The sequence below is a fragment of the Hippocampus zosterae genome, chromosome 3, assembly GCF_025434085.1.
Source record: "Hippocampus zosterae strain Florida chromosome 3, ASM2543408v3, whole genome shotgun sequence".
Classification (NCBI taxonomy): domain Eukaryota; kingdom Metazoa; phylum Chordata; class Actinopteri; order Syngnathiformes; family Syngnathidae; genus Hippocampus; species Hippocampus zosterae.
The window spans coordinates 19,001,679-19,014,367 of NC_067453.1; the positions used below are offsets into that span (position 1 = coordinate 19,001,679).

General features: G+C 43.8%; 1 protein-coding gene across 2 annotated transcripts; it reads right to left on the reverse strand.

Annotated features, from left to right (window-relative positions):
• Positions 1–5,637: 5,637 nt before the first annotated feature.
• Positions 5,638–12,651, reverse strand: LOC127598030 (aquaporin-9-like). 2 transcript variants are annotated; one of them, XM_052061508.1, is made up of 7 exons: positions 12,386–12,651; positions 11,047–11,173; positions 9,610–9,747; positions 8,708–8,826; positions 7,444–7,516; positions 7,299–7,355; positions 5,638–6,138 (listed from the first exon to the last, which is right to left on the reverse strand). In XM_052061508.1, exons 1-7 carry the CDS (start codon positions 12,461–12,463, stop codon positions 5,957–5,959), a joined length of 774 nt encoding a protein of 257 aa, XP_051917468.1. In that variant the 5' UTR covers positions 12,464–12,651; the 3' UTR covers positions 5,638–5,956. The 2 variants fall into 2 exon arrangements, with proteins under 2 accessions (XP_051917468.1, XP_051917467.1); XM_052061507.1 differs by having other exon boundaries at positions 7,299–7,516; positions 12,386–12,649.
• Positions 12,652–12,689: the final 38 nt, after the last annotated feature.

Sequence of the window (12,689 nt, forward strand, 5' to 3'; positions counted from 1 at the left end):
GCAGTAGGCGGGGGACGCCCTGGATCAGTTGCCAGCCAATCGCAGGGCACACAGAGACGAACAACCATCCATGCTCACAATCACACCTAGGGACAATTTAGAGCGTCCAATAAGCCTGCCATGCATGTTTTTGGAATGTGGGAGGAAACCGGAGCACCCGGAGAAAACCCACGCAGGCCCGGGGAGAACATGCAAACTCCACACAGGGAGGCCAGAGCTGGAATCGAACCCGGTACCTCTGCACTGTGAAGCCGACGTGCTAACCACTGGACTACCGGGCCGCCCGTTTACAAAAAACGACCATGAATAGTAAAGTGTTTTTAGCCGAAAAAAAACTACCATGAATAGTAAGGCGTTTTAACAAAAAAAAAAGACCATGTATAGTAAGGTGTTTTTAGCTGAAAAACTACCATAAATAGTAAGGCATTCTAACCAAAAAAAAAAGACCATGTATAGTAAGGTGTTTTTATCGGAAAAAAATGACCATGTATAGTAAGCCGTTTTTAGACGAAAAAAACGACCATGAATAGTAAGGCGTTTTAACAACAACAAAAAACGACCATGTATAGTAAGGTGTTTTTAGCCGAAAAAAAACAACCATGTGTATTAAGGCGTTTTTCGACGAAAAAACGACCATGAATAGTAAGGTGTTTTTAGCCGAAAAAAAACTACCATAAATAGTAAGGCACTTTAACAAAAAAAAAAAGACCATGTATAGTAAGGTGTTTTTATCGGAAAAAAACGACCATATATTGTAATGCGTTTTTAGCTGGAAAAAAAAACAACCATGTTTAGTAAGGCGTTTTTAGCCGAAAAAAATAACCATGGATAGTAAGGCATTTTTAGCCGAAAAAATTTGTTATTTTGGTTGAAAAATGCCCTATTTCACATGGTTGTTTTTTTTTCTGCTAAAAACGCCTTACTATATATACAGTACATGGTCGTTATTTTCGTCTAAAAACGCCTTACTATATACATGGTCGGGTTTTTTGGGGCTAAAAACGTCTTACTTATACATGGTCTTTTTTGGTTGAAAAACGCCCTACTATACATTAGGGATGTGAATCTCAGCACTGAGGACGATTCGATACACATCGCGATGCACTGCCAGCGATGCGATACTTAAACGATACATGGAATTTTCTGGCGATGCGATACACATTAAGTTCAAATCAATGCGATCCGATACGATACAATACAATTTGTTGTGATATTGTGCAATTAAACATGATGCAAATAAGCAAAGAAGCAAAGCTTTTAAAAAGATGGAATTCAGTATGGTATTACAAAAAGGATACCACTTTATTCCTTATAAACAGTAGAACTTGTAAAACAACTTATTTACTGTAAGCCCTTTCACAATTGGGTTTTGTGCAAAGAAAATGTAAACAATTTGGCCCCTGAGACTCACAGCTGTTGCTATAGTGTAAACACAAACAGACTATTCTCACTGAGTGTCTTATATGAAATATATATGTATATATATATATATATATATATATATATATATATATATAGCGGCTGGATAGCTCATTTGTTAAGGCATCGGTATGGTATACGGGAGACGGTGGTTTGAATCCCGCTTGGGGCAAAAATGAGCACATAACACCATCCAGTGTGGGTCCTTGGGCAAGATCCTTCACGCTAATGCCTACCTCATACAATGATGAGAGACAATAAAACGAATGACATAGCCGGCTCAGACGTCGCCCGGCCAAACAAGGTCTGCGTCAGGTGCTGGGGAACCAGAGCACCTTGATGAAAAATGGGCTACTGGAACAAAGCGGAGATGGGCGAGATGCGATAACATGGCTCTGTTGGAATGCTACTACTCAAGCAACCCTAGTCAGAGGGGTTACATGCAGAGAATGTGGGCTAAATGGTTACTTCGAAACCCACAGTCACGGTTGACCGCGAAACAACTAGTAGCTCAGTGTTCCAACATCCACAAACGGCAACTGCTGTCACAACTAGAGATTGATGAGGTACAACGCAGGTTCCATGGTGAAGGGCCAGGCTGCCAGATCAGAGGAGGAGGTCATACAAGAGATTGGGAGGCAAGCCCCAATGTATGCAGATGATGAGATTGGGTGGCCAGCCCCAATGAATGAAATGCTGAGCGAGGCAGCAACTGACCTGAAAGCTAAGATCATGGCGAGAATGAAAGCTGGGCAACCTAGAAACCGATTACAACGGCTATGTGAAGTACCATCTGAAAGTCTCATAGAAAGTGTGAATGCAGCACTGAGGGCGATCCCTACCGTAACGATCACAGAAACCAATGAGCTGATATACGCTTCAGCATCAGTGATCCTGGAGACTCTGGGCTATAAGAGCAACCATGGAAGCCATGAGATACGTTACCCACCATGGAAAAGACGGTTGGAGGCTAAGATCAAGGCGGCCCGGAAAGATGTGAGTCAATTAACGGAGGCCCAGAGAGGTGTGATGAAAAGGCCGATACCCGAGAGGTACATCCAGATGACCATACCTGAAGCACTCGAAACTGCCAAACAAAGGCTCCAAGCCTTGTCCAGTCGCCTGAAGCGGTACACGAAAGAGAATGAGGCCAGACGAATAAACAGGCTGTTCGCAACACAACCTGCGAAAGTGTACGCTCAGTGGCAGGGTCCTAACAACAGAGCTGACCCACCAAGACTGGAAACTGAAAGGTACTGGAAAGGCATATGGGAGAAGGAGGTTGCACATAACAGCAGTGCACAATGGCTGGTGACCCTGAGAGAGGAGCACAGCAACCTCCCTGAACAGAACCCAGTTACCATAACAGTGGCAGACATACAGGAAAGAGTCTCAGATATGAAGAACTGGACAGCAACAGGCCCGGACATGGTCCACACCTACTGGCTAAAGAAACTCACAGCACTCCATGAGCGCCTAGCAGTACAAATGAACCAGCTGCTGAGGGATGGGACTCACCCAGAATGGCTAACCGAAGGGCGAACCATCCTGATCATGAAGGATCCCTCAAAGGGTGCAGCCCCATCCAACTATCGGCCAATAACCTGTCTCTCCACAACATGGAAGCTCATGTCAGGCATCATTGCGGCTAAGATAAGTGGACACATGGATCAATACATGAACGAAGCGCAGAAGGGCATTGGTAGAGATACCAGAGGAGCCAAACATCAGCTCCTGGTTGACAGAACAGTCGCACAAGACTGCAGGTCCCGACGTACCAACCTGTGCACAGCTTGGATTGATTACAAGAAAGCCTATGACTCGATGCCACATACATGGATCACTGAATGCTTGGAGTTGTATAAGGTGAACAGGACCCTAAGAGCCTTCGTTGCGAACTCGATGAGGATGTGGAAAACCACACTTGAAGCCAATGGCAAGCCACTTACCCAAGTGTCCATCAAATGTGGCATATACCAAGGTGATGCACTCTCCCCACTGCTGTTCTGCATAGGACTGAACCCCCTAAGCCAAGTAATCACCAAAACAGGCTATGGATACCGCCTCAGAAATGGAGCTACAATCAGTCACCTCCTCTACATGGATGACATAAAGCTGTATGCTAAGAGCGAAAGGGACATAGATTCCCTGATCCACACAACCAGGATCTACAGCAGCGACATCGGGATGTCATTCGGGCTTGAGAAATGTAGTCGGATGGTGACTAAGAGAGGAAGGGTAGTCCGCACTGAAGGGGTCTCACTCCCTGAAGGAACAATAGCAGACATTGAGGACAGCTACAAGTACCTTGGTATACCACAAGCCAATGGCAACCTCGAACTGGCAACAAGGAAAGCGGCTACGGCCAAATACCTCCAGCGAGTGAGGCAAGTCCTAAGAAGCCAGCTCATTGGCAAGAATAAGACCCGGGCAATAAACAGCTATGCCCTGCCAGTGATCAGATACCCTGCAGGAATAATAAGGTGGCCAAAGGAAGAGATTCAGACCACGGACGTTAAGACCCGAAAGCTCCTAACCATGCATGGAGGGTTCCATCCCAAATCCAGCACCCTGAGACTGTACGCAAGCCGAAAGGATGGAGGCCGGGGACTAGTGAGTGTGAGAGCCACTGTCCAGGATGAAACATCCAAGCTCCATGAATACATCAAGGAGAAGGCTCCAACGGATGACGTACTCAGAGAATGTCTCAGACAATGGGGAACAGAAGATGAGGCGCTGGAAGAGGGACCATCATGGGAGGACAAGCCCCTACACGGGATGTACCACCGGACCATAACTGAAGTGGCTGATCTCAAGAAGTCCTATCAGTGGCTAGAGAGGGCTGGCCTGAAGGACAGCACAGAGGCACTCATCCTGGCTGCTCAGGAGCAGGCCTTGAGCACCAGAGCCATCGAGGCCCAGATATACCACACCAGACAAGACCCAAGGTGTAGGTTGTGCCAAGAGGCACCTGAGACGATCCAACACATAACTGCAGGGTGTAAGATGCTGGCAGGGAAAGCCTACATGGAACGCCATAACCAGGTGGCTGGCATAGTCTACCGAAAGCGGGAAGCGGGGGAGCGGGAGGGAAACTTGTCGGTGACCTGGCGCCATCGTTTTAAGTGGGTCTGCATATTTGTGGTTCTGCCGTTGTATGGCTTCTTAGTGCGACATTCCTTGGAAATTACGGAGGTTTTATCAAGCTTTCCGTCTTTCTTTTCGAAGCCATAGTATTTCCAAACATAAGATTTGAATGTTGCGGCTGCATTAAATATAGTAGTTTCCTCGCCTCCCCTTGCACTAACTTCCATAATGTTTCGCTAGTTGTGTAGTGTACTGGACTGTATGTGACGCACGGCTACCGTCCGTATTCAACACAAAACGCAAAGCAATGATGGTGCATTCATTGCGCCTAGGAAATGGCAGATAGGTACCGTTTAACATGAATAAAACGGCGCTTGACTCGGATTTTACCGATACCCATCAATGCATCGTGATGAATCGCGATTTCACCCGTCAATCGCGTCGTACCCAGTGAATGAGCCGATGCACTCGGATCGCGCACGTGCGCATCGATGTGTCGATTAATATATATTATTTTCCACACCCTTACTATACATGGTTGTTTTTTTTCATCTAAAAACGCCTAACATACATGGTCGTTTTTTTGTTTAGGCTAAAAACACCTTACTAAACATGGTCGGGGGTTTTTAAGGGTGGCCCAATACTGGCTGACCATATACAATACAATACATGCTGATTTATATAGCGCTTTCACAACAGCGGCAGCTGTAACAAAGCGCTTAACAAAACAGTTAACATATATGGAACGGAGATGTAAATTGATTTCTGGCCCAAATACTTCACTCCACAACTGGCCCTCATCTGGTTTGCCAGTGTCAAGCCAGTGCCTCCTTTGCCACTCCTGGGCCGTGTTTGGCCCACATGCATTATGCCAGTGGCGACTCAAGGCGAGCTGTGCCAGCTTCATTCCGAATCCGGGCCAGATGCCTTTGCTGACTGGGTGCTTTTTATGCCAACAGAGAGTGATTGGTGTCGGTTCCTTTTGTAATTTACATCTTTGAGCATGATTATTTATGTATAATTTGAGATTATATGTTTGTTCGTTTGGAAAAAATGAATTTGTTTGGTAGTCTGTAACGTAACTCACCAGATTACACAAAATAACCGATAAAGATGTAAAATACAGCGACGTGGTTTGTAGAAATTTTAATTTAAATAAACAACAGGAATCTGGTTTGCTCAAGAAAATAAAACACTAATAAAACAAATAAAAGTACAAATACTTAATCTATTGTAATATAACCGGAGCAATTGTGAAGGAGATTATCATGCTTGCCTAATATCTCACAATACAATATTTACAACTCATCCATTCAAAATGGTCATTACGTTACCATAAAGTCACGTTTCAACACGAGCCGATTATCCAGTTTCTCTTCTTGTTTTGACAAGAAGAGATACTCGGTGAGTTCAACAGTTTAACTCATGGTGATCATCTCATATTTGTCCTTCAGACTGCAGTCTTCGTCCTCCTCATCTTCCTCCTCCTCTTCGTCGCCCTCCTCCTCGTGAGGCTTCTCGGCTTCGGCGTGGGGATGGTGAAGCTCGATGAGCAGGTAGTACAGGACGGCCGCGACCACAGCCCCAACCATGGGCCCCGCCACTGGGATCCACCACCAGTATCCTGCCGTGCTGCATAGAAACAAATGGCAGGTTGATATTTTGGACAGTGTCATGGAACCACGTTGGATCAACAACGACAACAACAATCAATTACGTCTGTTGAGTGCCATGTGACATTATATAATAAGCCATCAATGTTTGTTGCCTAATCATTTATTTCAATGTGTTTGTGTGCGGCCAGTGATTAGCACGTTGACCTCACAGCGCAGAGGTACCGGGTTCAATTCCAGCTCTGGCCTTCCTGTGTGGGCTTTGCATGTTCTCCCCTTTCCTGCGTGGGTTTTCTGCGGGTACTCTGGTTTCCTGAGTGAACACTCAAAATTGTCCCTAGGTGTGAGTATGAGCACGGATGGTTGTTTGTCTCTGTGTGCCCTGCGATTGGTTCAGGGTGGCCCCCGCCTACGGCTCGAAGACAGCTGGGATAGGCTACAGCACGCCCCGCGACTCTTGTGGGGATGAAGTGGATCAGAAAACGGATGGATGGATGTTTGTTTGTCCACTAACCAGTCAAGTGTGGTTGATGGAGGACTAATATTAATCTTATGATTGACTACATTATTGAACAGATGAAAAACATTATTTAAAAACAACAACAAACAAACAAAATGTCTTCACATATTCACTGTAAATGCATTGTGTTGAAAAAAATAAAGAAAGATTTTGTCTTGCATTGCCGTGGTCCTGACACGTAGATTTTTATTTTATTTTTTTTGTGGGACCCAGCCTAGGCTATAGCACAGGACCGCCGTTCCTATTTTTGTGCTGGTTGCTTTGCGAGCCAACAGGATGTAGGCTGATGCCTTTCACCACTTTTGTTTTTTGTTTGTTTTTTGTCATTCTTGCAATAAAAAGCCTAGGCCTTACTTAAAATAAGGAGGAAGACATGAAAAGCAGCTCAAAAATTAAAGGAACTCGGTCCATCCTTTGATATTGACACCACAGGATCTGAGGGAGTTTCGGCTCATCCATGAGCGCATCTCCATGATGATTTGAGATGGACTTCAGGCTGAGGAGGTTGCTGTGCTTTCTTTACCTCATCAGAGTGGGACATGTGGGGTTTTTTGTCTCAAATTTCTGCTCACATGTTAATCAGAAAAATGGTCAAAAGATGGTTTGTATCGCCAAAAAAAGTCACCCCTAGTTAAATTCCAAATGTGCCACGCGGTCACCTGAAGACGTCCATTCCCCATCCGGCCACAGCAGTGAACAGTCTCGGCCCGAGATCCCTGGCAGGATTCAAGGGGTAGCCACAGTTCAATCCCATCGACACCCCGATGGCCATGATGACCAATCCGATAGCCAGTGGCTCCACACCTTTCGGAGCGCCGATGTTTCCTCCGTCAATGATGGCCAAAATGCACAGAACAAGCATGCCAGTGCCCACCACCTGCAAGGAGAGCAATAACGTCACTCGTGGCTGCACTTTATTGTTGTCAAGTGCTTCAAATAACATTAGAAGTATCATAATATTCCTTTTTTTTCCAGTGTGACATGTAATGAGGATGCTTATTGTTAAAAACTGAAATAAACAAATGCGCCTTCATTTTTGGTAAGATTTGATTCACGTGTCTGCAAATATAAATGGAAACGGTGGTTTTCAGAAACTTTATTGTGAGTCATCGATCCCATTTCACTCTATTAGTCTGGAGTCAGTTACAGTTTGGCCTCAAAAGATGTTTCCATGAATTCACATTCCAGATGTGATTTTAGTCTTTTCAAGAGTACTTTCGGGAGCAAAATGAGCAAACTTTTTGTCTCCATTCTTTTAGGATCCTACCGTGTATGTGCGTTTGTCTTATTTTATTCAGATAAATTATGATAAAGTAAACTACATTTTCTAAAGAAATAATAAAAAATAGAAATTAAGATTAAAAAAATGTGTGGACACAGCAAGCTAAAATTTGCTGAGTCACAGAGCAATGGCTAATTTGAATGAAACAAATTCTACTCCGTTAGCTTTACCTAATTAGTTGGCAAGTTGTAAGATACGATTTAGACCACTTTTGGCATTTTTATTTTTATAACTGTGGTTTGTTTCTTTTCTCAAGTATCGACATACAGAGTATGTTTGACAACTGAAGGATGTTAAATTAATGTTACTTAAAATAATCCACAAAACATTGCCTTTAGGTTCAATAATAATGGCTAGAGTTGATGGCTAAGGAATCAGATTTATTTTCCTTCCAAATTATTTCCTCGAGAATTTTTTTTATTTTACATACATAAACAAATTTGTGAGCGTTGTGAGTGTTCAAACAAACTACTGTCGGGCCCCAAACCCAAACCCCAACCTATTGACCCAATTATCTAAACCTCACTTCAACACATTTTAGCCCTAACATGTTTTTGGATCAATGCACAGATTTAGCAGACTGGAAGTGGTGTTGAGCATAGTAGGTCTGACCTTCCGGTGACTCGGGTCATTAAACCCAAAGCCAAGCAAAGCAAAAGAGGGGCTCATTATCTAACTAAATGGGGCAATCGATTTCACATCGCAGACATTTCTGAGATTTTCCTGTATTTTGAGCCTGAATAGGATGAGCAACAGAATGATTGGGCCATTGTGAGTCGAGTTTACCTGATCAATGAATCCGCCGAGAATCGAAAGGTGTCTCGCCGGGTAGGATGCGAAAATGTGTCCGGTTGCATTTATTCCTGTCACTGACAATATCCCGCTGGTGAAGTCCATGAAAGCATCTGTGAGGGGTTCAGAGAGTTCTTGACAAAGATCAAAATTTCAAGTGGACAGTTGGTGGTTATACAAAGCAGTGATTTGTGCCATTAGTGATCATCAAGTGTGTCGCGGGGAATTGTCCAATTTTACTTAACCGATCTAAAAATTATGATTAATTTGGTAAAAATTATGTTGTTCAACTATCCATGCCAGCGACTGTCATTTCGACGATTGCATGTGGTCTTCTATTTCAGATAACCCAGAGGATGCATTTGAATAAAAAGCAACGAAATAACCCTCGAGAAAGAAAATAAACCAATTCTAACCCTCACCCTAACCTCTAACCCTAACTCCAACCCTAACCATTAACCCCTAACCTCAACCCGTAACCCCTAACCCTAACCTAACCCTAACATTTAACGCTAACCGTATCCCCGAACTCTCAAACCCCCGAATCCTTAACCCTAACCCCTAACCTTAACCCCAAAACCCTAATCCTACCTCTAATCCTAAATCTAAACCCCAACTGTAACCCTGACCCGAACCCTAAACCCCTAATGCTAACCCTAACCCATAACATAACCCCTGTTTACCATCTTACCAAAAGATGGCTAATGATACAAAGCAAAAAAAAAAAAATTAAAAACGAGACAACGAGTACCACACAAGGTATAATGAGGGAATATTTAGTGACATTTTTGTTTGGTGTCCTGCTGTCAGAATCATAAGGCGTCAAATATGTCCTGGCTCAATAAAAACTGTGAAACACAGCCAGAAATTCATTCTTAAAACAATCGTATGCTCACCATAGTATAATCCAAATACTGCAGCAGCTCCAGCAAACGCACCAAGAAACTGAGCGATGACGTAGAAAGGAAACTTCCAGATCTTCAGCTTGCCAAGGATCACCATGGCCAGAGACACAGCAGGGTTCACGTGGCCCCCTGGGTTGAGAATAAAGGCGAAAATGAGAGAGAACTGCGGCTGGTATAATGGGTCCAAAGGCCCTTAAATCAGGACTACATTCCATCCATCCATTTTCTGATCCGCTTTATCTTCATATGCGTTGCGGCGGGTGCTGCAGCCTATCCCAGCCGTCTTCGGCTTTTACTGTATTACGGCATTACTGTGAACTTTAAATAATCAGTCAATAAAGCCCATCTAGGCCTTTCTGTAGGTTGATGCATCTGCGTTAGCACGTCTCTTTATATATGTTTTGAAAAAAGTGAATATGAGGCTTGGCTAAGGCGCTGTATAAGTGCACTCAATTTACATTATGATCAAATTGGACTTTTCATTTTTTGGGTCTATGGTGTGTTTTTCAGCAAAGTGACTCATTTGACTTCAGGACCTGCGACTTAAATGATGAACAAATAGCGAATGTGGATTCTGGGTGTGAGTCCGAGCTCTATCAGTAGTGTATTAAATGCGAAAAGAAAAAAAAATGTTGTAGTGTGTATTTTTTCAGTAGTGTTTGAGTTGTGTGTGGGAGATAATACTGATTGATGTCCCCAATGGCCTCCCTTAGGTTGGCATGATATCCTCTCCATCGTTAGGGAGGCTGTCACATTTACGAGGGACAGCAGAAGGAAAGCAGCCCTCCAGGGGCTAACGTAGGGATTAGTTGAAGAACAACAGACTGTCAGACAAGTTACTGGTCATAAATTACCACCATAGCAGCGCCGACTTTCTTTTAAAGAAATAAAATGCTATGGCTTCACGCATGCCATTTGGTTTTGCTGCTCAAACGATCACGGTCACGTTTCGAAGCCAATGCTTGCCAGAGATGCGCGGACAGCGGGCCCGCGATCGATGTTTGCAGGACATTCAGCGCCCCAGGTTATGGACGACCGCGGAGAGGCTGCGCCATGAGACTACCAAATCAATGGACAGCGCACACTCATTGACTGCCGTAGAGATAGTGCGTTTCTGCTGGATGGGAGCGCAGTAGAATCACGGAGGTGGCACATAGCTGCACGGGAGACCATACATACATTTGTTAATATGGGCCCTCCCGTTGGCTGCTGACCATTTTAGGGTGTACCCCGTCACTGACATAAATAAAGTCTACTTGGGTGGGATCCAATTCACCTGTGACGCTATTCCAATTACAAATTCCCGTGCCCAATTGTTTTAAATCTGACCATGTATGAAAAACTCCCAACTGTCGCAAACATCCACTGGACATCCTTCCTGTCCGTTTCAGTCTGGCAATTTCTAATGCGTGATATAATCATATTTACCTGATACTCCACCAGCTATGTAAGCTGCCATCATCAGTCCTACAGAGAAACCGATGTGCACGGTGAGTGGCTCACCCAAAGAGTTTCGACTGAGGACCGTCTGGGCCACCGAGCCACAACCAAACAACTGAAACACAGAACAACAACACATAATATACCTAAAACACAGAGCTAATAAATTGCCTACAATACAATACATGCTGATTTATATAGCGCTTTCACAACAGCGGGGGGGTTTACAAAACAGTTAACATAAAGTAAAATAATAAACACAACACATAACATAAAACACGGACAGTCGTGCAGTCCTAACCACTTTTCCATTACACGCTTTGTTGTTTGAAGCAGTTTGAGATGAAAGAGGACAGAATCAAAGTGTCCTTTAACCAGTGGATCAGAGACGTCATGCTCAAAATGTGCACACGTCGGCTACAAGCTAAGTTTCAAAGTCAACAAGAAGCTGTAGCATCCATTGACGAACAAAAAGATTGGTTCACTTCTCCTGTCCCATGGAAATCCATTTCAATTCCAAGCGGCGACTCACGGTTCCAAATACGCATCGGCGCTCTTCGCCAACGCTCCTCTCTCCTCACCCTCAACTTCAGCGGCCATCCATCCAGCCGCACCAACGCCGACTGTCCAACAGCGCCGACATAGCCACTGAACAAATCGGGGTTGTGAAAAATGCTGCCCATTACTGGCGCAAAAAACACAAGCGCCCCAGGTCTGTCCAGCACCGACAGTCAGTGGCGCCGACATTCCTCCCAATCAAAATCTGTGCTGGTACAGGCGTGCTGCCGAGAAGGCGCAACCACCAAGCACAGATACTGCTCCTTTGACGAATGTCAAATATGATGAATGATGGATATGGATGCACGTGTGTGTGTGTGTATGTATATATATATATATATATATATATATATATATATATAAAAATACATCATGCTACCCACTTGGCAATTTATTAGGTACACCCAGACTATCTAACGAGAGCAAAAAAAAAAAAAAATCTGCCTTTAAAAAGATTATAAATGCTCTGTATTCAGCAATGTTGTTTATTATTATGATTATTAATAGGTGGGTATGTCAGCTAATCTGGCAAAATATTTAAAACAGCTTTCGGTAAGATACAGTCCAATTCTACATTTGCAAACTAAAACCACAAATTGCAAACAAATAAACGAATATCTCTGACAGTGTCAGTCAAAACAGCATATTTACAAATGCATACAGTATTTTCTTTTATAGCTCTCATATTGTATTGAAATGTCTAATTAAGTGAGATTATAACTACAGAAAAAAAAGAAAAATCATAAAAGTAATTCTAAGTGCTACTTACAACCAGAACAAAGGTCCCGAGAAATTCTGCCAGGAATTCCTTCAGTATTCCATGTTTGATCGCACAATGTTTCCTCATCCTTCTGTTGTTTCAAAGTTTTGTCGCTCTGCTGACCGTGATGGAAGTGTCTCAACGTTCTACTGCGTGAACTTCTGAGAAGTGGATGTCATGTCAGATCTCCACCTCTGTCCCAGAGCAGCCATTCAGCACGCAGGATTGATTCGCTCGTACACCCATCGACAAGTTTCCAGGCACTGTGATTGACACGTGGTTGCTATTGTGATGCATGATTGCGGTGGCATGG